Source organism: Lipophrys pholis (assembly GCF_963383615.2).
Source record: "Lipophrys pholis genome assembly, chromosome: 13".
NCBI classification, from domain to species: domain Eukaryota; kingdom Metazoa; phylum Chordata; class Actinopteri; order Blenniiformes; family Blenniidae; genus Lipophrys; species Lipophrys pholis.
In genome coordinates, this window is record NC_137632.1 from 3332954 (window position 1) to 3357876 (window position 24923).

General features: G+C 43.5%; 1 protein-coding gene across 1 annotated transcript; it reads right to left on the reverse strand.

The window, feature by feature from the left end:
* Positions 1-1406: 1406 nt before the first annotated feature.
* On the reverse strand, positions 1407-24917 carry trim45 (tripartite motif containing 45). The gene is made up of 8 exons (XM_080479217.1): positions 24344-24917; positions 19500-19788; positions 15499-15644; positions 14240-14565; positions 6454-6583; positions 4366-4480; positions 4050-4176; positions 1407-2036 (listed from the first exon to the last, which is right to left on the reverse strand). The coding sequence occupies exons 1-8, from the start codon at positions 24817-24819 to the stop codon at positions 1882-1884; spliced, it is 1764 nt and encodes a 587-aa protein (XP_080335343.1). The 5' UTR covers positions 24820-24917; the 3' UTR covers positions 1407-1881.
* Positions 24918-24923: the final 6 nt, after the last annotated feature.

The window sequence follows — 24923 nt, forward strand, 5'->3', positions numbered from 1 at the left end:
TTGAATATTTAGTTTTTTCTCTTGTCCTTTTTTGTGCTAAATAAATAAAATTGACCTGAAATGAATTCATCCAGCTTCACTCAGACCAGAAGGTCAAATAAAGAAAAACTGGCTTCAAAGGTACAGAGAAGATTTTCAGTACAAACTTGTGACTCAGTTATTCTGTGCTCATCCCACAAATATATCTTCCTGACAACTGTCGAACCATCAACGACATTACCAGGCTTCCAACGGTATATGATTTTTAAATAGGAAGTATTGTCAGTCAGCTGAGCACGACTTTTCTCCTTGTCTTTCTATGTACAATCTGCACACACACAGGATGTGACTCACCAAAACAAGACATTTTCTTTCGGAGGTAATGATCTCAGGAGACGATGAAACTTCCAGTTTTTCATTCAGATCATGCGCATCATGTCTACAGGAAGAGTACTCACAAACACTGAGCGGGCACACTAATGACATTTTATAAACACAACATGATGTATGCATCAATTAGTAGTGATACAGTGAAGTATAATCACACATTATTTCTGGGTAAAACAAAATCTACATAACTCAATACAAGTCAAACTATCAAGTCATTTCTAAAACATACTTCTCCAAATATTTACCTAAACTATGATCAAATATTGGCAGAGTTAAGATTTATTCTAAAGTTATGTTGGACTTAATTGGAAAACAACAACAAAAAAACTATTACAGCATCAACATTTTTGTGTACACTTTATGCATCATCTTCATTACAGTATATACATTGTGGAGTTTACTGTTTTAGTAAAGAGATTATTACATTAATTTTATGTTGTTTATAAGTAACTTCTATAGATATCAGGTTTACTTTGCATGGCTGTAGAAAGTTCAAACCATTCAAGTTTTAACAGTATTTGTAGTGTGTACTCTTAACATTTAAAATATAAAATATACATTATAAATTGTTTTAAACAGACTTGCATAATTTTTGCATCTCTGTGATTTAAATTGGACAAAAAAGGCACTTATGACATTTATAACTGAGTTTAAAAAAAAACCTTTTGATTAACTTGTTGGACGTGAAATCAAAATGATTAATATATATTTGTATGTTTTATTTTGTAGGCACATGTAGAAAATCCCCAAAATTCATGCGATGGTGATTAACTGTTTCTTATAAAAACTCAGATATACAGATTTATTTGATTTTCTACGAGTCCAGCTGCTTCGCTTCACCTGGTGAGTAAAGCTGAAGAAAGCACCAGGTGAAACCTGCATTCATCCGTCACTGCTTTTCCTGCAGGAGCAGAAAAGGTGCGTCAGTCCACTTGTGAGTTCGTGTTGGTTCTGGTAAGGATGAAGTTAGAGCGACTCCAGTCTGTGTTTCACTTCCGAAAAGTCTAACGGACCAATACACTGAAATGTCAGACCAGGAGAGTCAAACATATTTTATTTAAAACAGGGAAAAAAGAAAAGGAAAGGAAAAAAGAGAAAACAGAAAAAAACAAAAAAACACATTTTACTTTGGGGCCACGTACAGCCTAATTTCATCTTGTAAAAGTAACATGGGTTCATAATAAGCTTTAAATTTAAATGTTTGGTAAACAACAATCTAACATTTCCAGTGTAAGTTGCTCTGCCTCTAAACGAAGTAAAAAAACAAAGGAAACATGAAGTTATTCAGGTACTTCCTGTGTTTCTGACCATTTATTTTTGGGGAAGATGCACTATAATGGCATATCAGAGCCAACTAGTCTATATTGGAAATTCTCTTCTCGTCTGACCTTTTCTAGTCTGTCCAAGATTTACAGTCTGAAATTTAGCTCCCCGCTGCTCGGCTAACCTTTCGCTTGCTGTCTTCCTTTATGAACGCGCGGCACCGTGACGGCCCTCGCCTGGGTCGTCGGGTCAGAGCTCCACGGTTCGTAGGTGAGCGTGCGGAGAAACTGCAGCGAGCACGCTGTGGGGTAAACATTCAGACGCCTCCACCGTGCTGCCGCAGCAGGACCAGTGAGGCTTCCCAGGATGGCCCTTATGAGCGTGACCACAGCCTTTGAATCCTCCTGCAGGACACACAGACACACAGAAGGGTGTTGATGAGGACATAAAATAACAAACTTGTCTTGTAAAACTGAAGTATCTCGGTAGAGTGAGTGATAAACCAAATATGACAAATACATCAGACTTTATGTGTTGAGTCCACACACACACACACACACACACACACACACACACACACACACACACACACACACACACACACACACACACACACACACACACAGCTGACACATCTGAAGTCAAACTTTATGAAATGTTGCGTTGCATAATGCAAAGTGGTGTACTCTCATATCAGATGACAACACACAGAGGGTGTCGGCCGGGTCAGAGGGAGAGAACTTTCTCACTTCCTGAGTCAGAAAGGGGCCGGAAGTTTTATCAAAGTTATAACTTCTTGTTACGCGTGTAGCCACAGTAGTCCAGTGGTAGTAGTATTGCCTGCCACGCGGGAGGGTCAGGCTTTTATTTTGGTGGGATCCCCCAGTGGGTGCTCGGGCACCTGTGATACAATTATTAAAGTTTCAGTAGAATTGTCATTTGTTACCGTATTTTCCCAGGTTGGTGCTCCCAGGGTGGAGCTTTTTGAAAAAGTTCCATCTCCATGGAAACGGGGGTAACACAGCTTTTCTGATACGCTGCGACCGCGCACAAACACCAGTGTTTCCACAGTTACCTTGAAAATAATTATGTGATTACTAGTTACTCCTTTAAAAAGTAACTCAGTTACTTTACTGATTACTTGTTTTTAAGTGACTAAGTTAGATTACAAGTAACGTTTTAGTTACTTTCAGCAGCTGCTGACAATACCCCCTCCCATTATTATTTATCTATTTATTTATTTGCTCTATGTGACCGTTTAGTTTCCCTCCTCGGGACAAATAAAGTCTTAATTGATTGATTGACTGAAAAAAGGAGCGGGGCTTCCTGCCAGTAGATATATTCACTCAGTGAAATTACAAAAATAGTGTACCATCTCTGCAGCTGTGTTCTTGTTGCAATGTAAAGGTTCCGTGACGATGTTTGTTGGTTCCGATTCTTTTGTGTCACCTGAACCTGTTAGAGCGAGTTGGCCTGTCATTGGCTGAGAGTGAAGGGGGCGGGGCAGGTGAGACTGCAGAGACCGTGTGTGTGTGTGTGTGTGTGTGTGTGTGTGTCCGATGGAGGAGAATAAAGGAGTACTAAAGCTGCTTTACAGGACCCCCCCGTACTGCGAGACGCTACAATAGCAACACACAGTGACTTGGATATGTAACCTAAATAGTTTTTTTTATTTATTTATTTTCTTTTTCTCTTGTCCTGTTCGGCAGCTTGGGCAAAACAATATGATGTGATTGAGAGTCTTCCGGTGTCAGAACAGTTTTTGCTCTTGCAACAGGAAGAGACCTGGAGTCTGACGACATACGACACCCTTGTATTTTACACCCACCCAACTTTACACCACTGCCTCTGACCGAAAAGCACTGAAGGGAGTGGTGAGGGCCGCTGAGAAGATCATTGGGGCGTTATTGCCACCAATGGGGGACTTAGCAGAAAAAACATTGGCTATCAAGGGCATTGAGGGTCACCAAGGACCACACCCACCCTGTTCTCTCTCCTCCCCCCAGGCAGGAGGTTCTGCAGCCTGAGATGTAAAATTGCCAAGTTGAAGAACAGCTTTCCCCCACCGCCATCCGTCTTTTAAACAGATGACTGTAAATACTTATTTATTCTTCTGTTTTAACTTATTTCCCCTTATTTATTGTTGCACTGCATCTTAGGCAGCTCTTTAAAGTTATTTTATCTCTGGTACTTTTTGTGTGTTTTATCGTTGACCCGGTATCACAATTCCGTTCTGCAGTGCATCTCTGATGTAATTGTCAGAGTGACAATAAAGTCTATCTATCTATCTATCTATCTATCTATCTATCTATCTATCTATCTCTGCGCTGCACACACCGGGACTCTGACAAAAAACCCTCATGGGCTAAAGGTTTCCAATCTATTTGTTGACGGTGGTGAGCAGCTCCTCTGTGTACCTGGCATGGTTCCTGGGCAGCCACATCGAGCCTCTTTGTCTCCCCCGCTGGAGCAGAAGGAGCAGCAGTGAAACGTCCCACCGTGACGTCTGAACTTCTTCCTCACAGTCAAAGTGAAGGGAGAGCCCTGCAGGAACACTTCGGAAATTATTATTTAAAAAAAAAAGAAAAAAAAAAAAGACCTGTAACTAAATAAAAGGTTGCTTTCCCGTCTAGATTTTTGTCCCCAGTTATTGAATGTTATTCTTTGCTCGTCTCAAATATCAACATTTAGACTGAGGGTGCAGCTTGTTGACGATGATCGGCAGTTTTCTACCTTCACATGTTGGGTTTTGACACAAACCCACACAGAGTACGTCCCTGCCTCTTCAGGCGTGTATGACACGCCGTACGATCCATCGCTGTTGTCGGCAACTGTCGTCTCCACCATGCTGACGCAGAAGGAAACAAATGATCAAGACCAGGAATCAGCTTAGTGACACTAAATCAATACAATGACCAGAACTCAAGACATTATCGCCTCTATTTTTGCCACTATAAATGTTAGAAATAGTTTTTTTGCAGTAAATGAGGCAAATGGTGCAGTTCTTTTATTCACTCGGCTGCAGACAATAAGCATTTATTGATTAATGTGACAAACAACAGGGATGCTGCGTCAGAGAACAGGCGTCTGTCGTTAAATTCTTCTCTGGTTAAGATTTTATGAAGCCAGTGGATTTGGTGTAACCAGTTTAATCACACAGATTACACACGCACACACACACGCACACACACACGCACGCACGCACGCACGCACGCACACAGTTAACAGTAACAGTTAATTAACTAAAGCTTCAAGCTGGAAGATAAGAGACGTTTCAGTTTTCCTGATTAAAACACGGTGAAGACGATGTGGAAGATGCAGGTAGAAGTCAATAATCCGCTATTATCATATCACAATATTTAAACCACAAACCAGGTCTTCAAGGACATTTTCCCACAAAAATATGAGACGATGTTGAATTAGACGTCACATTAAAGGTGGAACAGAGACACTGGAGTGGAAAACGTATGTGGTATTAATTTAAATGTTTTAAAATGCTGGAGGAGCATCTGGCAACCAATTAGTAGCTAAATTGTTTGAATTGGCCAGAGGCTCATAGAGAACGTTATTTTCTTGTAATGATTCAGAATTCAGTGTCTGCGAGGACAAATTGAAAGGAAATCCACAGAGAAGAAGCTCCATGTGAACACAAGCCGGAACATTCATCATTTTCTCTGGATTAAAGCTTTTTGTCAAGATGAAGGTACAATATTATGTACAAATATGACAGGGACCACGTCTTGACTCAACCTTATATATATATACTTGGAATATTACCTGATGATCTGATAGACAGGAAAGGTACCTACACACTGAGGATCCTGCTCCTGATAACAAAGGAAATGATCACACCCACCCAACATAACACAGTGGATGGACAGAGTAAAAACTGTTGTTTTTATGGAAAGAAAATACTGCAACTGAAACTAGAGAAATTTGAGAGAAGATAGAAACCAATACTACAAGCAATAGAGACGTAAACAGCCACTTTTTCCCCGTATTCTCGTTTCTATTCTTTATTTTAATGTATTTTGTTGCCAACATCTGTTTTAGTTTTGTAAGTACAATTGTTTGTTCTATAATCTACTACTTGAAAGAAGTCAGAACTCTGTGAATGTCTATGATATCAGTGTAATTTATATGTGATTCTGACATTAGATTTATCTTTAATTTTACTGATAAGTTGTATGTAGAAGTATAGGTAATATCATTTCTATTAAGTTGACTGTAAATTGAAACAGGTGTGATTTTATATTGAATAAATAAAAAGCAAAAAAAAAAGTTTTTACTTCTTCCTTTTCATTCATGCAAATGCAGATCAAGTGGATTGTTGGTTTTGTTTTATTCATTCAAATCTTTCTTTTTTCTATTTGTATGTATGAAATAAAGCATCATTCATTCATTCATTCATGCTGTGTTGGAGACCCACTAGAGGTCAACCTGTTCACTTTAATGAAAATGTTTGACTCCATAAAGCTCAATCATCAGAAATCAGTCTGTTGTTTGAAGCCAAAAATTCTAATTTAATCATTTTAAATATGAGAATCTAAAATGACCATAAATCCCACACACCCCAGGAGGTTTGTCCAGCGGCTCAGGCCAAACAGCAAACACTGTAAGAGATTTCCCAGGCGCAGATTCCTCTGTTGACCTGGGCAGCTGCATGGCGCACGGTTTGATTCCCAGGAGGGTCATAACCTTGTTGTGCTCCATGAGAAACCCTGCTGCCTCAGGTCAAGACTGAGCAGGAATTACACTGTGTGTGGAAAACCTATTTCTGCATCACGAATGCTGGTAGTCTGTGCGCCACCACGCTCTCACCAGTTCTTCTTCTCCTTGTGGACGATGCTGACGAGGACATGCTCTCCGCCGCGCGCCATCTGCTCCCCACTGGAGTCCCGACACAGCAGGGTGAAGTGGCCCCGCTGGCCCTCCGTGGCCCTCCGCACACCTGAGGCCAGCAGAGATCAGAGGTCAGACCACTTCGTGCCAAAGGGAGTCCAACACTCCTTTTATTGGCGGGTCAGACGATAAAAGCACTTCTTTATAAGGAAAAGGACACAAAAGATGGAAAACCACCAACCTGTAAACATTCCTTCATTATCTGCACGAAAGCTCATGATAACTGAAGTTCAAAACCAGCATGTTCAACCCCCCCCCCCCCCCCCCCAAAAAAACAGTTTGGAGCCAAACAGTAAAACAAAAACACCTCCAGAACAGTAGAAGAGATTCTAAATATACGAAAATAAAATGAGTACAGGTCCAAAGTGAGTGTGACAAAGTACTGGTAGAAAACAAAAACACTTTGGCACTTTAGTTCAGGGAATTTACTTCTAAAAACGTTCCTACGTCTGTTTTTTCACCAGGATCTTGAATTCTCATGCAACTCAGACTGATGGCGGAAAGGATTTAATACAACTGCACCTCAAACAATGGCGTGAAGAAGAGTATTGTTCAATTTAATTTTCTATCTAACTTCTCCAGATTCTGCATGTTCCTAAACTGTGGCTGGATTAAGAAACAACAGATCTGCGCTTGTTACAAATTAACAGAATTATTTATTTACCAAAGACTTTCTCACCACATGGTCGGCTGCACAGGTCACGGCCGTGACCCCCCCCCCCCCAACTTAAGGATGGGAAAGAAATTCTACCCAAACATTGACTTCTGAATCAGAGAGGCGGACTTCCTTCCATCTCTGTGACCACTTCCTGTTTCACACTCTGCTCCAATCACAATGGACTCTGTTCTCTGAGGCGGGCTCTTGTTTGCAGTCACTTCCTTGTTTACACATCAACAGGCTATCAATGAAACCACATGGTACAAAATGGAGCGAAAAACACACGGGAGGATGCAATCCTATTGTCTCTAACAGTGAAGCTAAAATGGACTACACAGAAGAATTCAAGTTAAAATAACCTCACCGTATGAAGGTCTTATCAGTGAAGAAGGTTTGAGCATCTGTACAGTGATTTGGAATGCGTATCAGTAAACTTGAGGTCACATACTCCATGAGTTGTGTACTTTTTACCAGTTTTTCTCTCTGCGAATACAACATAACAGTCACATACTCAAAAGTCCTTGATTCCAGGAGTGAAAATGGGAGTGTGTCAGTTTATTAGTCTGTGAATTGTAAAATGGATTTGTGGAGACAAAAGAAATACATCCAGTTACACAGTTAATAGAGTATGTCACCTCAAATGTGTTGATACACATTAAAAATTACATTACGCGACTACAAATCCCACCATTACAGGTAATCAAACCTTGTTCATAGAAGAGGTTCAACTTGTGCCATTTCAAAGCAGAAATACCAGAAGTTCCCGTGTCCATTTGGTCAGAGCACAATGTCCACACATGGAGGGAAATTAGTTGGCTTGCAGCTGTTGAGTCTTAAATATGTGTGGTGAAATCCGATACGGGGAATCACTCAAACAGTTTCTAAAGCCTTCCGAGCTCCGCGGGGAAAGTGAAGCACTCTGTTGGTTGCTCTTGTGTTCCACGTATCTGAAGTAGAATGAAGGGTTAACACGTGAATTAACCTTTTCCCAAACCCTTACACCGTTACTTAGTTTGAGTAACTTGTTCTCCTGCATTCGCTCGCTCAGACAAATTCATCAGCTGACATCTCGTTGTTAGTTGTTGTACTGAAGCGAACATCATTTGTGTTCACGTCTGTGATTAATGTCGCTTTGCATCTCCTTGTCAGTCTGTTAGCTGCTGGGTAACAAATGATTCTCAGCTGCAATTTCCTGTTATTATTCACTGCTTCTCAGCAGATCTGTTTTCTGTGTGTGTGTGTGTGTGTGTGGGGGGGGGGGGGGGGGGGGGGGGGGGGGGTACTGCTACTGCTGCTAATGAAACTCCATCTAACAGCTACTTCAGAGATGATGAATCGAAGTGCCGGCTGAGGGACTGCACTGTTGTTACTCATGTGACACCTCCAATCAGGAGAGACTAAAATGACCAGTTTGTCCCCGACACACTGGGAGCCGACGGTATGAGAAACACTCATAACATTGTTATCGGCTCAAATCAGCCTGAAATATACAAGTGCACTGCCAATAAATAAACATAAAATAATCATCACTGAAAAATTCACTATTGGACCAAATCCATAGTATAATTGGACAAGTCTGTGGGCGGCAGTGGGACGCATATGGAATAGACGTGTTTTCCTTCAGCTTCTTGTGGCACACAGAATTTTGTTCATTTAAACAGTTTTTTGGACACTTCTTTCTTTATCCTGCCGAAGAGCAGTCCGTTATTCTACTGCACAGCCCAGAAGTGGAAAATCTGTTAAACCTACACGCGGTGGAAGGGGAGCAAGTCGGCAGCTAGCTGAAGTTGCTACGAGACGCCGGGACCACGCTGACGTCACAAATCCAGGCTCTTCCCTCACCGAGACGGAGGAGGATGAGATTCCACTTGTTTGGCAGAAAATGTCAAACAAGCTACTACAATCTTTTAACGAGCAGTTCGACAAAAGTCTCATATCCGCCCAGAAAGCGCTTACTGAAAGGCTGACGACCACCGAAAATGTGACCGCGGACCACGAACAGCGTCTCCAGGCTGTGGAGACCTCGGTCACGGAGCTGCAGCAGGAAAACAAACGGCCTCGTGCAAACCTTTCGGACTTGGAGGGGAGATCCCGGAGCAACGACATTAAGATAGTCGGCATCCCAGAGGGCGAGGAGAAAAGGAGGCCAACAGATTTCGTCAAGTTGCTGGGGGAAGACAACTTTTCATCGACAGAGCGCAGCGCACGCTGCAGCCCAGACCACCGGTCGGCTCCAAACCACGCACCATTATCCCACGGGTGTGCATATGGCACAAGAGAAGGAGCGGATTCTTCAGCTCGAGAGGCAGCGGTCACTGGAATATGGAGGACACAGAGTTTTCATTTTTCCCGACTACATCGCGGAGGTTGTGGAGCAACGACGAAGCTTCCGTGAGGTGGTGCAGCGGCTGAGAGAGAAGGAGCGTCGTCACTCACTGCGCTTCCCCGCCAAGCTCCACATACACCACCAAGAGCAAGTGAAGATATTCAACGACCCGGTGGCAGCCAACAAGTTTGTAGATAAAACTTTGTAAAATGCAGTGCATAATTTAAAGAAAGTTCAAAATTTTACTGATCAAACTTCATTCATAGCAGTTTCTTTTCTCAGAAACTTAGTTTTGCCGTGTCTGTGCCAGTGAGGGGCTGTATGAGGGAGATTCTTTGTGTGTGTGTGTGATTGCTCTGTTGTAGCTCTTCACTCTAGAGGTGAATAGGGGTGACTCTGCCTCGTTTGGGGAAGCATTTGGGTGGGGGGAGGGGGGGTCATGGGTTTTGTTGATAGTCACATACTCTGTTCTTTGTTTTCCGTTGGCTGCCAGTTGGAACTTTAACTCGTTTTTTCAATATGTAACCATGCTTAGTGGCCCTATGCTCATCTTCATGACTTACTTAGATACTTATAAATGAATAATAAGCTTGATTCCTTGTCATTGGTCTCTTGGAATGTCCGAGGATTGGGACACCCAATCAAGCAGGGCAAAGTTTTTGCACATTTGAAATCACTCAAATCTGACATTATAGGTTTGACACATGTAATAGCAACCCAGCATAGAAAATTTATTGCCAACTGGACCTCACAGGTTCATCACTCACCTTTTACATCCAAAGTCAGAGGAGTTGCTATTCTTTTCAGAAAGACTGTACCTTTTCGCTTTCTTTCATCTGTAACTGACCCAAATGGCCGGTTTATAATTGTAACTGGGCATATCAGTTCACTCCCCGTCACACTGGTAAATATTTACGGTCCCAACATAATAGATATCTGGAGACTTAAGCATCCATCTGATCGTGATTACTCACACTATTCTCATGTGCATAAATCATACACACGGATAGACTATTTACTAGTCGATTCCAGACTGATCGGTAATGTTGATCATACCAAGTATCACAACATAATAATTTGAGATCACAGCCCAGTCAGTCTCAATCTCCGTTTATCTGTCCCTAATCAAGCTTATAGTTGGCGTTTTAACCCATCTTTGCTTACAGACCAGTCATTCAAGGAACACATCGCTCTGCACATCTCACAGTTCCTGGAGATCAATGATAATGGTGAGGTGAGTGACTCATTACTATGGGAGACCTTCAAAGTGTACATCAGAGGACAGATTATTTCTTATTAAGCAACACAGAGAAGGATTAAGAGAAGTAGGTTTGAAAAGATTGAGAAAGAACTACCAGCTGCAGAACTGGCCTACAGAAACTCCTCTCCAGTCAGACTACAGTAATATTCTTAAATTAGAATATGAATACAACAGCATTTTGGCAGAGGTAACAGCAGAGCTCTGGGAGGAGCCGATGTCCCGGATACCTTGCTGTTCAATTAATTCACGGTACAAGTTAATCCAGTACAAAGTAATCCATAGACTGCATTACTCAAAAACCAAATTGAATTGCATCTTTCCATCGGTGCCTACGACATGTGACAAATGCGCACTAGCTGAAGGATCACTGGCACATCTTTTATGGTTTTGTCCTACACTACAACATTTCTGGACTGAGATCTTCAAGTGGCTCTCAAAAGCTTACTCCAGGGACATGTTACCCAATCACTCGCTTGAGAACTTCGGTTGCTCAACAGGAACTTTTGACATGTCACAGGACTTAGAAGCTGCTATGCATTTGACAATGCTCGTTGCAAAGAAACTCATTCTATTGGCTTGGAAATCTACCCAGCCACCCTGTTTTAAACAATGGCTCAAGGAGATGGTGTCTGTTATACAGATGAAAAGACTGCGCCTGGATAAAACTCGGATGGACAATAAACGTTTTTTAAGAATCTGGGGCCCTTTTCTGGCTCAATGTAATATTACTCCACCCATGTAGACAGTCGTCATATCTGGGTGTGAACATGTGGGCTGTGCTCTGCTTCTAGAATTTCATATTATCACGAGATATCCGAAGACCAATTTTGAGTTAAATTGTAAACTGGCATCCGAAAAATATTGTATTGGACCACATTGTGACTATCTTGTTTGTGTTCTGTTACCGATATAAATGGAAAATGAAAATAAAGTAATGAAAAATAAAAAAATAAATTGGACAAGTCTTTACGAATAGTCTGCAACTGTTGCATTAGTGGTTTTTCACTGAATAAAACGCTCCTGAAGCTCCCACCCAACACTGTGAAGACCAGTGATGGGACACAAGCAGGAAGAAAAATGAACAAGATGTAATAAAGTGGGAACAGGCAAAAGAAGGAGAGCGGACCAGACGTCAGCAGCCTCAGTAAATGTGACGTGTGACTCGGCAAACATGAAGACGGATCAGAGCCAAAGCAGTGGCACTTCCTCCGTCTGCGGCCCGAGTTAGGAAAAAGGTTTGAGAAAATCCGTTGTGAGGAAGAAAACAGCAGTCTGTCAACATTAATACTTTGTTTCCTGAGCTTTCACTCTTCATAGTCCTTCAAAGGATGCTTCTTGAAATATTCTTGTGACTTTCTAAAGTCAATGGTAAACATCAAAAACTGCAGTGTGTAATAGACGTTGATTTAAAACTTGTGGAAATAAATACATAAATGAAAGAAAACAAGAGTCACGATGTTCACGTGTTGTGCTGCACTAACCTGACTAACTCATGCCCACCTGAACTAGCTGGGTTCAGTGTTGAGATATATATTAAATCTAACACCTAATGTTTCTTCTCTAACATGTGATTTATATGTACAAACCAGCAGAAATACAAACTATATGGTGTCTGTGGACAGAAGGGGATTTTTCACTGATGTGTTGCTGCTATTCTGAAAACCTGTTGTCATGGTAACGGCTTTAGAAGAAGCTACCCTGTCATCACTTTGTAAGTTTCTTTCAACATTGCGTGTCTGTTGTGTTTGTGTGCGAACGCACCCCGGCTGTACGGCCTGCGGCGCGCCGCTACATTCCTCCCCGTCCCAACAGTCATTATCTACTGCACAGGAACTCGTCCCCCACCGCTCGGCTCACATTAACCCTTTACACAACACACCACTCTCCTGATAACCAAAACACTTTTCTTTTTAGCAGGTCATTCGTACGGTGTGGTGATTCCGAGACAAATAAGTTTTTTGAAGGCATTTGGTAAGACGTTTAGCTTCTTGATTTTTTTTTACCTGTAAACTGTGAAATACGATGTCAGTTTGATCCGTTTTACACTTTCAGACATATTTTGAATTATATTTTCACAATCACAGGTTTTTTATTTTTTCCGGTTGTATAGCTTGGTCAAGACTTCAAGCATCAGGATCAAGTCACGAACAAACAGGGAGATGCCATTATAAAGCCTTTTTTTAACCAAATCCATTGGTTACATTGGTGCCCCCCCCTTCCCCATTCGCGGTTGGATGAGCAGAGAATGGGATCTCGCAGTGGCCTGTTGGGGGCCCGGCTGGCGGCCTGGGGGGCAGGAGGCATCACCCTCCCCCCAAGTGTGTGTGTGTCTGTCTGTGTGTGTGTGTGTGTGTGTGTGTGTGTGTGTGTGTGTGTGTGTGTGTGTGTGTGTCCATCAAGATCGGGGGGGGAGAATCATTGGGTGGGAACGTGGGTGGTGGGATGCAAGGCTCCTGGGGTTGGTAGGTTGGCTGTCCTCTGACCGGGCCCGGCCGAGCCTTTGCTCTTCCAGATCTGGGGGTAGGGGCTGGTCCGGGGCGTGGCGGCTGGGGCCTTCTCTGCCCTGGCCTCTTAGGGGGGATGGTAGGGGGGACTTCACCACCGGGATTGGGGTCTCCCGGCCCGCTCAGCCGATCTCGGCTTGGCGGCTTTGGTCGGGGCCTTTATCCTTCTCTTGTGGGCTCCTCATAACCCCCATGAGAGGTGTTGCTGATATTGCTTGTTTTCTGCCATCATTTGTTCAACTATCAAAATCGTCTTTGCCGACTTTGCTGTCCACACCCCGGGGTGTGAGACGGCACGAGCCGGAGTTTTAGAATTTCAACACTCTGGGACCCATGTTCAAAAAAAAAAGTTTTCAAGCTTCTAAAACACCACCTTGTCTGGATGATAGGTCAAAAACAGCTTGTTTAGGTTAACCGGCTTGCTTGTGTGGACGGCCTCTTAAACACCGAATATACCGAAATGGGCAAAATTACTTCACAGCGCAGCACACGATAGCTGTCCATGGATGAGTTGTCCGTGAACAAGTTATCTGTTCACCGCTGCGGGCGGGGAGGCGGCCGTTGTTCAGCAACTTTATGTGTCTTCATAAAACATGTTTTAAGTCTGACATCGGGACATGGTTTTTTCTATATTTTTTTTCCCCTGGCCATTGTTGAGCTACTTTATGTGTCTTTATAAAACATATGTTTTTAATCTGACATGCTTTTTTTTGTTCTTCCCCTGCCGCCATTTTAAACTAATGTTGAGCTACTTTTTCAAAGGAAATATGTGTCTTTATGTGTAAAAATACATTACTATTCATCCTAGGTCACTGAAATGTTACAAAGAATTCACTTATTATGATAAGACATCTACATGGGAATCGTCTAACTGGGAATCGTCTAACTGGGATTCGTCTAACTATGAGTTGTCTAACTAGGAGTCGTCTATCTGGGATGTCACCAACTGGTCATACCTTCGCCTTTGATGGTACACCTGCTGACATCCACTGTCTTAGAGTTGATAACCCCAAACACCGGGTATCCCTCCACCTCCCCCGCTGACTCTTTGGGCAGGAAGCTGACGATGGTGCCGCCGCCTGGGGCCTCAAGGGCCACCGCTGCCGGGCGAGGGTCGTAGCTGCTCTCCACCAGGGCGGTCAGACGCTTCAGGGTCACTCCTTTGGTGCTGAGGATCTTGGCGTCTGACCCGCAGCTCAGCAGTCGCTCGGCGAACTCCACTCCGCCCTGGACGTCCAACAGGGCCTGCTGCAGCTGCGCCCTCTGCAGGTGGAGGTGGTTCCTGCAGGTTACAGTGGAATGAAGACATGAAACACTAAAATATTTTTGTTGTTTCAATTTTCCAATGGGATCCTTTTTCCTCGGAAATAGGTTTGAAAAACTTGTGTCGTCTTGACCTTGTTTACACTTTACACGTTTAGAAGACAGAAAGTGGAGGTGTTTTTGCATTTTATAAACGTTTGACGACTGAGGACATTTGAGACTGAGGGTACGTCCGAAAAGTCCCTCCTATCGCCTTATCTATCGACTTTACCTTAACCCGTGGATGACGTCACGGGGTTAAAGAAAGGTGTTAGGAGGCTTCTTAAAGGAGTTAGTGAAAGGCGATCACATTAGTGTGGCAGTCCGACCGCATTTTCACTTAATGACGTCATAATAATGCGACGGCGGCGCATTATGTTTTCATTATCTTTAGTTTCCAAAGTCAAAATCATGTAATTATAAAGATAAGAATCATCAGTCAATGTGACTGACATTAACACTGTTAACTTTTTCTTAACATATTGGTCGAGCATGATTCTAATTACTATCAGTCACACTGACTGACACACCAATGATTACAACTCACACACACACACACACACACACACACACACACACACACACACACACACACACACCCACACACACACACACACACACACACACACACACACACACACACACACACACACACTTCATTGGGTTTAATGTTTTTCCCAGAGACACTTGATGAGTGGGAATCAAACATCAATGTTGACTTTACTTTACTAGTTTATCCACAGCTGACCTCAATAGAATGTGGGCTTTATCAAGTCAAATGTGAACAATACAATACAATACACTCCATCTGTTGAGATATTCCACCGCATGATCCCGCCAGCTGTGCCATACTGTTTACATTATTTTCCATTGAAAGTCGTTCACTTCCAGTAACAGTGTGACATCAGTGCACCTGCGTTGGACCCTGATTTCCTCCAGCCGTCGCAGCAGGGACAGACAGTGGGCTTCCACAGCGCAGGCGTAGCCTCGTGCAAACGCCCTCACCTCGCTGGCTGCCGAATCCACGCCGGCCTGCAAGGCATCCTGTGAGACGTCCACCTGCGGCGGGGAGAGAGTAGATACCGAACGAAGCATGAGCTTATTACAACCAACATCTTTTTAGGTCTGTTTGTTATTTTCTTGTTTTATTTATCAAATATGCACAAATTTAAAAAAAACTAAACAAAACAAAAAAATATTTAATTCATATCCTACGACTGGGAAAAAAGAGTTTTTGAATGTTTTGTTAGTAAGTCAGTAGGTTATTTGATGCCTGGTACATGATTTGTGCTGAATAATGTTTTTGGATTTTAGTGATTTGTGTCACCGGAGTTGTGAATTCTCCTTGTTTGGACAAGAAACAGTGACAGTAGAGTACATTTACAGGTATCATCCATAAAGGTCTCCTGTTGTTACTTATGCCTCAGACAGACCTCTGGGTTGTCTGTTTTTTAGTCCTGTCAAAAATAAAACGTTATTAATTGATTTGAAACGTTTAACTCGTTAAAAACAATTTAACGTAATTACCGCAGTTTTGTTTACTGCCGTTGTTTGTTTACTGCCGTTGTTTTTTTTTTTTTACTCCCTTAACGGAGCAGCCTCATGTGCTGGGTGCAGCACCGTGACAACAGAGCAGCACAACACCGAGTGGAATGATATTAAGGCAGAAAGTTTCACATAAAAAGTTTTGTGATGGTTGATTGAGAAAGTGAAAGTCATTAGCTTTACTTTGTAAAGCCGAATTTAACGACCACAGAAGTAATTCTGCAGCAAAGCAGCAGGTTGCCATGTTGGCTGACCAGAAGCCACCAAACTGCTAAAACTGGAGGAAATACTTTAAATCAAATCAAACTTTATTTGTAGAGCACTTTTCATACAATAAAATTGCAACACAAAGTTCTTCACATAAAATAGAAAAATTATAAAATAAAATAAAATAGAAACACTTGCATGAATGCACACGCGCGTGCACACACACACACACACACACACACACACACACACACACACACACACACACACACACACACACACACACACACACACACACACACACACACACACACACACACACACACACACACACACACACACACACCCACACCACCAACCCCAACTGCCCGTAACAAACTATAAAAACTGATGTAAGTGTGATGTAAAAATGGCCGGGCACTGATGATCCAGGGGTACGTCCGAATTGTCCCTCCTAACTCCTTAACTATCGACTTCCTGACGCCACAGGCAGACCAGACTCAACTCCCGATTCAGAGCGCGCCCGTGAGGAGACGCTGGGGTAAAATCAATAGGAGCTAAAAAAGTGAATCAATAAATGAAAATAAAAGATAAGAAAATAAAAAGTAAGAATAATCGACCAATAAAAATAAATAAATAGGAGCTTATAAAATGAATTAATAAATGAAATAAAGGATTAAGCTAAAACATTGACTACATTAGAAAAAAGAATAACAAGTAAGTAAGATAGTCAACTAATTAAACACTAAATTAAAAAAGTGGGTTTTGAGTCTCTGCGGCCCTGAGGCCCTCCGGCACGCTGTTCCACAAACGTGGGCCATAGTGACAGAACGAGGCCTCACCATAGGTCCTGGTCCTGCAAAATCCATGCTGTTTAAAAGATTAATAAAATCATTGGCAGCACGGTCAGACGTGTTATTTACAGTATGTGTAAGTTAAATTCGTTGGTAATTCAAATCTTATTGTATTTGGCATGTATGATTGATAACAAGTCTGAAGATTCACTGATAAAAGAAGATGCATACTGGGGGGGCCTGGAGATTATAATACATAAAATCTGAAGGCTGCTAAAAACAAAGGTGAAGTGTTCAAAGGTGGCGATACTGCCCAAAGAGATGTCCTTTTATAAAAGTGAGTTGCAAGTGATTGAGGCAGTACCGCCACCTTTTCTCCCTCCCCTAACTGAAAATAGAAAGTTAACATTCTCTGCGAGAACAGCTGGAGCATCAGTGCCAAGTTTCCGGTATAAACAGGCAGTCGAGTTTATCTAAAATGTATTTATTTATAATAAAAGTTTTGCTGGCAAGAGCTTGAATGTTACAGAGAGCCATATTGATGATTTGTGTATGTTTGTGTGTAGTCACGGGTGGAGCTGAGGGGATGAGGGTGAGGTTGCTGAGGTTGATGTGTGTGGCGGTTTGTGGTGATGACAAGAATTGCAGAGGCCGGGGTCGTGGATGGGCTGAGTGGTGGAGAGTTGATGGAGAGAACAGTAGGGGGCGCTCTTGCCAGTAGATCCATGTTGTGGTGTGGTGAGTGAGGAAGACAGGTGGGTTCGTGTACCAGGAGTCTCTCGTCAGTCCTGTTTCTGGTGCCGAGCCGCGTGTTGAAAGTTTGTGGAGAGCGCCATGCGGCCCTGGCAGCTGGGGTGAAGTCCGTCGGCTCGGTACCAGGAGGGCCCGTTCAAAAATAAGTAAAAATTATCGATAAAAACAAAGTCCTGTGATCTACATGCTGCTTGGAGCCAGTAGTGGAGGTATAAAAACCTTCTGGGGGATTGGGCCACTGATATAAATGGAAAGGCCACAGTTTTTTAAAAAAGAGAATAGTTCATTAAAATCGTTTTTGGTCCCTTTTGAGTGACCTCTGGCCGAGTCATTGGTTCCAACATGGAGGATAATACGTTTCACCGAAGGTGGAAGATTTTCCAGCAGTTCTGGGAGTTAAAATTCGCGGATTTGTGACGCCATCCCAGTGGACCGTGTCCTAGAGGACCGCCGTCAGCGACGTGATCCTCTGTGATTGTTCATGGGTAATGTCCATGCAGGCTGTCAGCATTGCCGATTTGGCCTCCAACTCCGCTTTAAGCCAGCGAACATCCTCCTCAAGGTCAGTGAAGTCTTGGTAAGTTAGATTCACTGGCAACGAGTCTCAGAAGAGGGACTTCCAAGCAGCAATTATTACTTTTCCCGCAAGTTTCTCTGCTGCTGCGCATTCTCTCAGGATAGGAGAAGAAACACCGTGCAGTAAAATATAAATTTCTCCTCTTTCTCTTTTTCCCTGGTTCTCCTGTGTACTGTGTGTGTGTGTGTGTGCATGAGTGTGTGTGTGTGTGTGTGTGTGTGTGTGTGTGTGTGTGTGTGTGTGTGTGTCTGCGTGTGTGTGTGTGTGTGTCTGCGTGTGTGCATGAGTGTGTGTGTGAGTGTGTGTGTGTGTGTGTGTGTGTGTGTGTGTGTGTGTGTGTGTGTGTGTGTGTGTGTGTGTGTGTGTGTGTGTGTGTGTGTGTGTGTATATTGCAGTATATTATTGGCACTTTGTTCATGTAATAAATTTACAACTTTGTTTCTCGAAAAGTGGTGGACCTGCACTCTAACAAAACCTAGACTTGTGTTAGATGTTTATTAATTAATGAATTTATGTTTTTATTATTTTGCTGATCTTGGGAGAGAAACGGTTTCCCGCAAAGCTAAAAGGACGGTATAAAAATAGTCTTTGAATTTAAATATAGTCTCTGTTATTAATTTCGTGGTTTTCCCTCAATTGCTATCCATTACAAGCTTCAGTCTTGTAAACGCTGTCCAGTCAGAAGGCAGAACCAGCCTGCGAGTCCACACCGAGGGCATTAACTCCCTGGGTTCAACATTTACATGGACAGGTCTTTGTAGGCAGACACACTATAGATGGATACGTTCAATAAAGACAAGAAATATCATAATATGTAGAATGTAGAATGAGGCTGATCACAATTGGTTTGTTTATTCTTGTGACTTAGATGTGGACTCCATCACATTTTATGGCCAAATGACACAGAAAACAAGGAAATTACAAACAAAAACAAAAACACACACGCACACACACACACACACACACACACACACACACACACACACACACACACACACACACACACACACACACACACACACACACACACACACACACCTTCTTCAGAGTCTCCTCCATTCGCTCCAGTCGGGGTCTCAGGTGCACGGTGACCAGCTCTCGGATGCGGTCTCCGTGGCGATGGATGACGTCGTGGGCGGGGCAGCAGTGGTGGTCGCGGTGCAGCGTGGCGGCACACTCCAGGCAGACGGAGAGGTCGCAGGACTGACAGAAGAGCCGCAGCTCCTGACCCGGGTGGGCTGAGCAGAGGACGGGACGGCAGAGCTGGCCGCCAAGCTTCAGCTCCCCCAGACCCTGAACCGAGTGAGTTGCAGTGCGCCGCTGTCGCCTGCAGGGGGCAGAGTCTCACACGTCAGACCGGCTTTACAGTAGAGACACCTTTACAGTAGAGACACCTTTACAGTAGAGACACCTTTACAGTAGAGACATCTTTACAGTAGAGACACCTTTACAGTGAGTTTACAGGAGCGTTCGGTGACTTTCAGGTGTTCTTCCAGTGTAGTAGGTCAGTCCGTGTACCTTCAGCCCTTCGATTTTCTTTTTGATGTCGGAAAACGGGAAATGGGAAACTATCAGATTTTTGTTTTCCGATTTGTTATTGGGAGACAAAAAACAGGAGATGGCTCTCCTTTGGAAATTGAAAATCAGAAAACGGAAATCGGGTCGTTTGCTGCTATGTTTTGTTAAATAAAATTTGGGATTTCACAGTGAGTATCAGGTCTTTTTTTCCAACTCTTTATTTCAAGAGATTCCAGTGCGGAAATCCTAGATGACGGTGTTACTGCACCGAAGTAGGCAGATCAGTTTTGTAGCTGACCTCTGACCCTGAGCTTCACTGAGGTTACAGCTGACCTCTGACCCTGAGGCTTCACTGAGGTTACAGCTGACCTCTGACCTCTGACCCTGAGGCTTCACTGAGGTTACAGCTGACCTCTGACCCTGAGCTTCACTGAGGTTACAGCTGACCTCTGACCCTGAGGCTTCACTGAGGTTACAGCTGACCTCTGACCCTGATGCTTCACTGTGGTTACAGCTGACCTCTGACCTCTGACCCTGAGGCTTCACTGAGGTTACAGCTGACTTCTGACCCTGAGGCTTCACTGAGGTTACAGCTGACCTCTGACCCTGAGGCTTCACTGTGGTTACAGCTGACCTCTGACCTCTGACCCTGAGGCTTCACTGTGGTTACAGCTGACCTCTGACCCTGAGGCTTCACTGAGGTTACAGCTGACTTCTGACCCTGAGGCTTCACTGTGGTTACAGCTGACCTCTGACCCTGAGGCTTCACTGTGGTTACAGCTGACCTCTGACCCTGAGGCTTCACTGAGGTTACAGCTGACTTCTGACCCTGAGGCTTCACTGAGGTTACAGCTGACCTCTGACCCTGAGGCTTCACTGTGGTTACAGCTGACCTCTGACCTCTGACCCTGAGGCTTCACTGTGGTTACAGCTGACCTCTGACCTCTGACCCTGAGGCTTCACTGAGGTTACAGCTGACTTCTGACCCTGAGGCTTCACTGTGGTTACAGCTGACCTCTGACCCTGAGGCTTCACTGAGGTTACAGCTGACCTCTGACCCTGAGGCTTCACTGAGGTTACAGCTGACCTCTGACCTCTGACCCTGAGGCTTCACTGTGGTTACAGCTGACCTCTGACCCTGAGGCTTCACTGAGGTTACAGCTGCAGTGTGTTGCTGAAATAGGCTCAGAGAGAGTTAGACAACTTTGGTGTAAACAGAATAAACTTATGTTATATAGCTCACAGACAATCTGGGATATAAAATGACACAGGGGCAGTGAAGTGAAATGTAAATGTAAAGCAGAATATAGAATAGAAGAGAGTGGAGTTAGATGAGACACTTTTCTTATTTTGACCTGAAGGTAAGGAAACATGACCAATAGAATAAAAGCAAATCCCATTATTTCAGGATGTCTGAAATAATTCTACCTTGTTTCTTTGTCAATAATTCCTTTCCAGTCAAACATTATTACCTCAAATAGCATCGTTTTAATTTCTTCTCAGAAAGTTTGTAGTGATTCCATCTGAGCCTGGAGATCAGTCAGAGGCTGTTTTTATGATGATACTTTAATTTAAATCCTCCTCACAAACATTTCTAAAGGTTTCATCATTTACAGTAATAAATGATTTAAAGCATTTTGTTTAGAATAAGAAGAATCATACAGTATCTAAAGAAATTCAAGATCTCCTTCGCTATACTTTTTGGTTCTAAGTATTCTTCCCCGTTCATCATGAGAGTGAATCTTTTTTTTTCTAGGCTGTTTTTATAAATTGAATGTGGAATATGATGAGTGTTTCTCCTTCCTCAATCCACTTGGCTCTGGACCTTATAAATACTCTCTGAGCTTTATTCAGATACAATCTACCTGGATGTACCTTCCAGTGAGTGTACTGGTGCTTCCTCGAACTGAACGGCGGCGACCGCGAACAAGTGTATCAGCGCCCATACGCCGCCATTATTTGATACCGCACTGGCGGGGTTTCAAGTTTGAGAGTAGTATGGCGCTGACCGTGAGCAATTATGGCGGCGACCACGAACAAGTATGTCAGCGCCCGTAAGCCACCATCTTGATACCGTACTGGCGGGGTTTCAATTCTGGAGAAGTACGGTGGCACTGTGGATCATGTACTCCTGCCTCCCACCGACAGCGGCGCTGTGATTGTGCTCCGGAACAAAATGGTGGCGACCTGCAGGAAGCGGCCATATTGGGGGTTGAAGCGGTTGAAGCGGTCTATGGACGTGGACCACGCACCGCAGCTCTTCTATGAGTTAGGGGTTAGGGTTAGAGTTCAGAGTCAGAAGAAGAAGTGACTCCAGTGGAGAGGATGAACTGTTGCAATGACAGGAAGACGGCGACTCCAGATCGTGATAAACTTTTTCGTGTCAAACCTCTGAGGAGGAGGAGAAAAACGCCTGGACATTTCTTTGTTTTTTTATGTCAACAAATAGTTGTGTGAGAATTTGAAATTGATTCATTTGTTGATTGTTGATTGTTGTTGGATTTTCTTTTTCATTTGGCAAAACAATTCGATGTGCATGTTTATGGTTGCCAGAGTAAAAAGATCTAACTTTCTCATTCTCTGGTGTACCGGTACTGTATTGGTATCGCGGTACTGACAACTTTAAAACGATACTATACTGTGCCCGGCTGGTACCGGTATCTTATTTATATATGTCACCGCGGAGCGTCACTGTGTTGTAATTTGCACCGAGTAGAGTCGTCAGTCTCTCTGTGGGGGAAGAGTCGGCGGGCTGCTGCGCCTTCTGACTTGTTTTGGATGTTTTGGACGATCGAACGTGAGGAAAACAAGTTACGCTCCGGATTCTCTTCTTTTCTTTTTCTTTTTTGCACTCCGGTTTCTCCGAGACGGGGTGTGCGAGTGCTCCTGCGCTCCGACCCGAGATCCGCAACTGAATAAGCGCTTCTTACTCGACCTACACAACTTCAAAATAAAAGTCAAAACAACGTATTTTCAAAGCAATCTTCTCCCAACCGAGCTTGTGCTTTGAAAAGAATACTGGATGCGCATGCGTAAATGACATGGCGTTTGCGTCCATGTGAGAGTGAGCATGCGTAACTGACTCAAACGACCCGTGGAAACTCTGTAAAAAGAAATGAGAGGAATAAAAGAGAGAGAGACAGAAGGGAAACAATGCTACATCCACAAGGCCGCAACTGTGTTCTCTTTTTATTTGGAAAAGTATCGAAAAGTATCGAAAGTATCAAAATACATGGTGGTATCGGTATCGACACCAAATGTTGGTGTCGTGACAACACTATGGTAGAGTAATGAGTCTTTTCGCGAAGTTATTGAATCTACGCTGGGGAGCCTCTCCACACGTCCACTACTCCATTTAGCAACCGGAATTCAAATATCTGGAATTTTTACAGTGTTTTTACAGTGAGTATCAAGCATTTTAAGTGTATCCAGGAGTTTTCAAAGTTTAGTATCCAGGTGTTTCTCCCTGATTTTACATTTTATGTGGATTTTCAGTGAGTATCCAGGTGATTCTACAGTGAATATCAGGTGTTTTTGTAGCATGTTTGTGTTTTTTACAGTGGGTATGTATGTGTTTTTACAGTATTTGTGTTTTTACTACGTATTCATGTGTTTTTACAGTGTAGTATTCAGGTGTGTTTACAGTGACTCAAGTATCTTTACAGTATTTGTGTTTTTACTGTGTATTCATGTGTTTTTACAGCACTGATCAAATGATTTTACAGTTTAGTATCCAGTGTTTTTAACAGTGATTACCAGGTCTTTTCAAAGTGACTATCTGATATTATTACAGTGATTATCAGGTGTTTTTACATTACCTATCTGGTGTTTACCTAGTACCTAGTACTACCTAGTAATTATCAGGCATTTTAACAGTGACTACCAGATGTTTTTACAGTGATTACCAGAGGTATTTAGTGTTGTATCCAGAGGTTTTTACAGTGATTACCAGATGTTTTAAAAGTGATTATCAGATGTTTTTACAGTGCAGTATCCAGGTGCTTTTACAGTGATTACCAGATGTTTTAACAGTGATTACCAGAAGTTTTAACAGTGATTACCAGATGTTTTAACAGTGATGACCAGATGTTTTTACAGTGTAGTATCCAGGTGTTGTTGTTTTTTTACAATGATGACCAGATGTTTTTACAGTGTAGTATCCAGGTGTTTTACAGTGATTACCAGATGTTTTGTTACAGTGATTACCAGATGTTTTAAAAGTGATTAGCAGATGTTTTTACAGTGTAGTATAAAGGTGTTTTAACAGTGATTACCAGGTGTTTTAACAGTGATTACCAGGTGTTTTTACAGTGATTACCAGATGTTTTTACAGTGATTACAAGGTGACTGTCAGGTGTGTTTACCTGTGCGCCTGGCAGCAGAACTCACACAGGTTGACGCAGCACACCTCGCAGCGTCTCTCCGCGGCTCCCTCCCCGCACAGGTCGCATCCCAGCGGGCCGGCCGTCACCAGGGTCTCCAGGAACACCTCGTCCAGCGCCAGGTGGTCGGTGCTCAGGCCGGCCGGTCCGGACGGGGGGATGTCCACCTCGGAGTCGCAGTCCGGACAGAGCACGGTGACGGTGACCCCGGCTCGGCCCGCCGCCTCCCCGCCTCCGCCGTCCTCTTCCGCCGGGCAGCGCCGGCGGCTGCGAACGGACAGCGAGAAGGGCTCCAGCTGCGAGATACAGTCCGAGCAGAAGGTGTGCAGGCAGGGCAGGATTCTGGGGTCCCGGTACAGCCGCTTACACACGTGACAAACCGCTCTGGGGTTAACGGACACGTCTCTCGGTTGGTTTTCCGAATCCCGCCCGGTTCCTTTCTGCTCGGGCTGCGACATTTTCTGCTTTTCTTTAGTGACTTCTGGTGCAAAAACAAACAAACCCAACCTGAGGAGCCACAGAACTGTCCGAAAACTTGTGCAAACGCTCTCTCTCTCTCTCT

Excerpts from the sequence above, each read along its gene's own strand:
- trim45 (XM_080479217.1), bottom strand. The coding sequence starts at position 24,819 with ATGTCGCAGCCCGAGCAGAAAGGAACCGGGCGGGATTCGGAAAACCAA. Across the intron at positions 6,584-14,239 it reads GTGTACCATCAAAGGCGAAG|GTGTGCGGAGGGCCACGGAG; the intron begins GTATGACCAGTT and ends TGCTGGCCTCAG. Across the intron at positions 4,177-4,365 it reads TCAAAACCCAACATGTGAAG|GGCTCTCCCTTCACTTTGAC; the intron begins GTAGAAAACTGC and ends GTGTTCCTGCAG.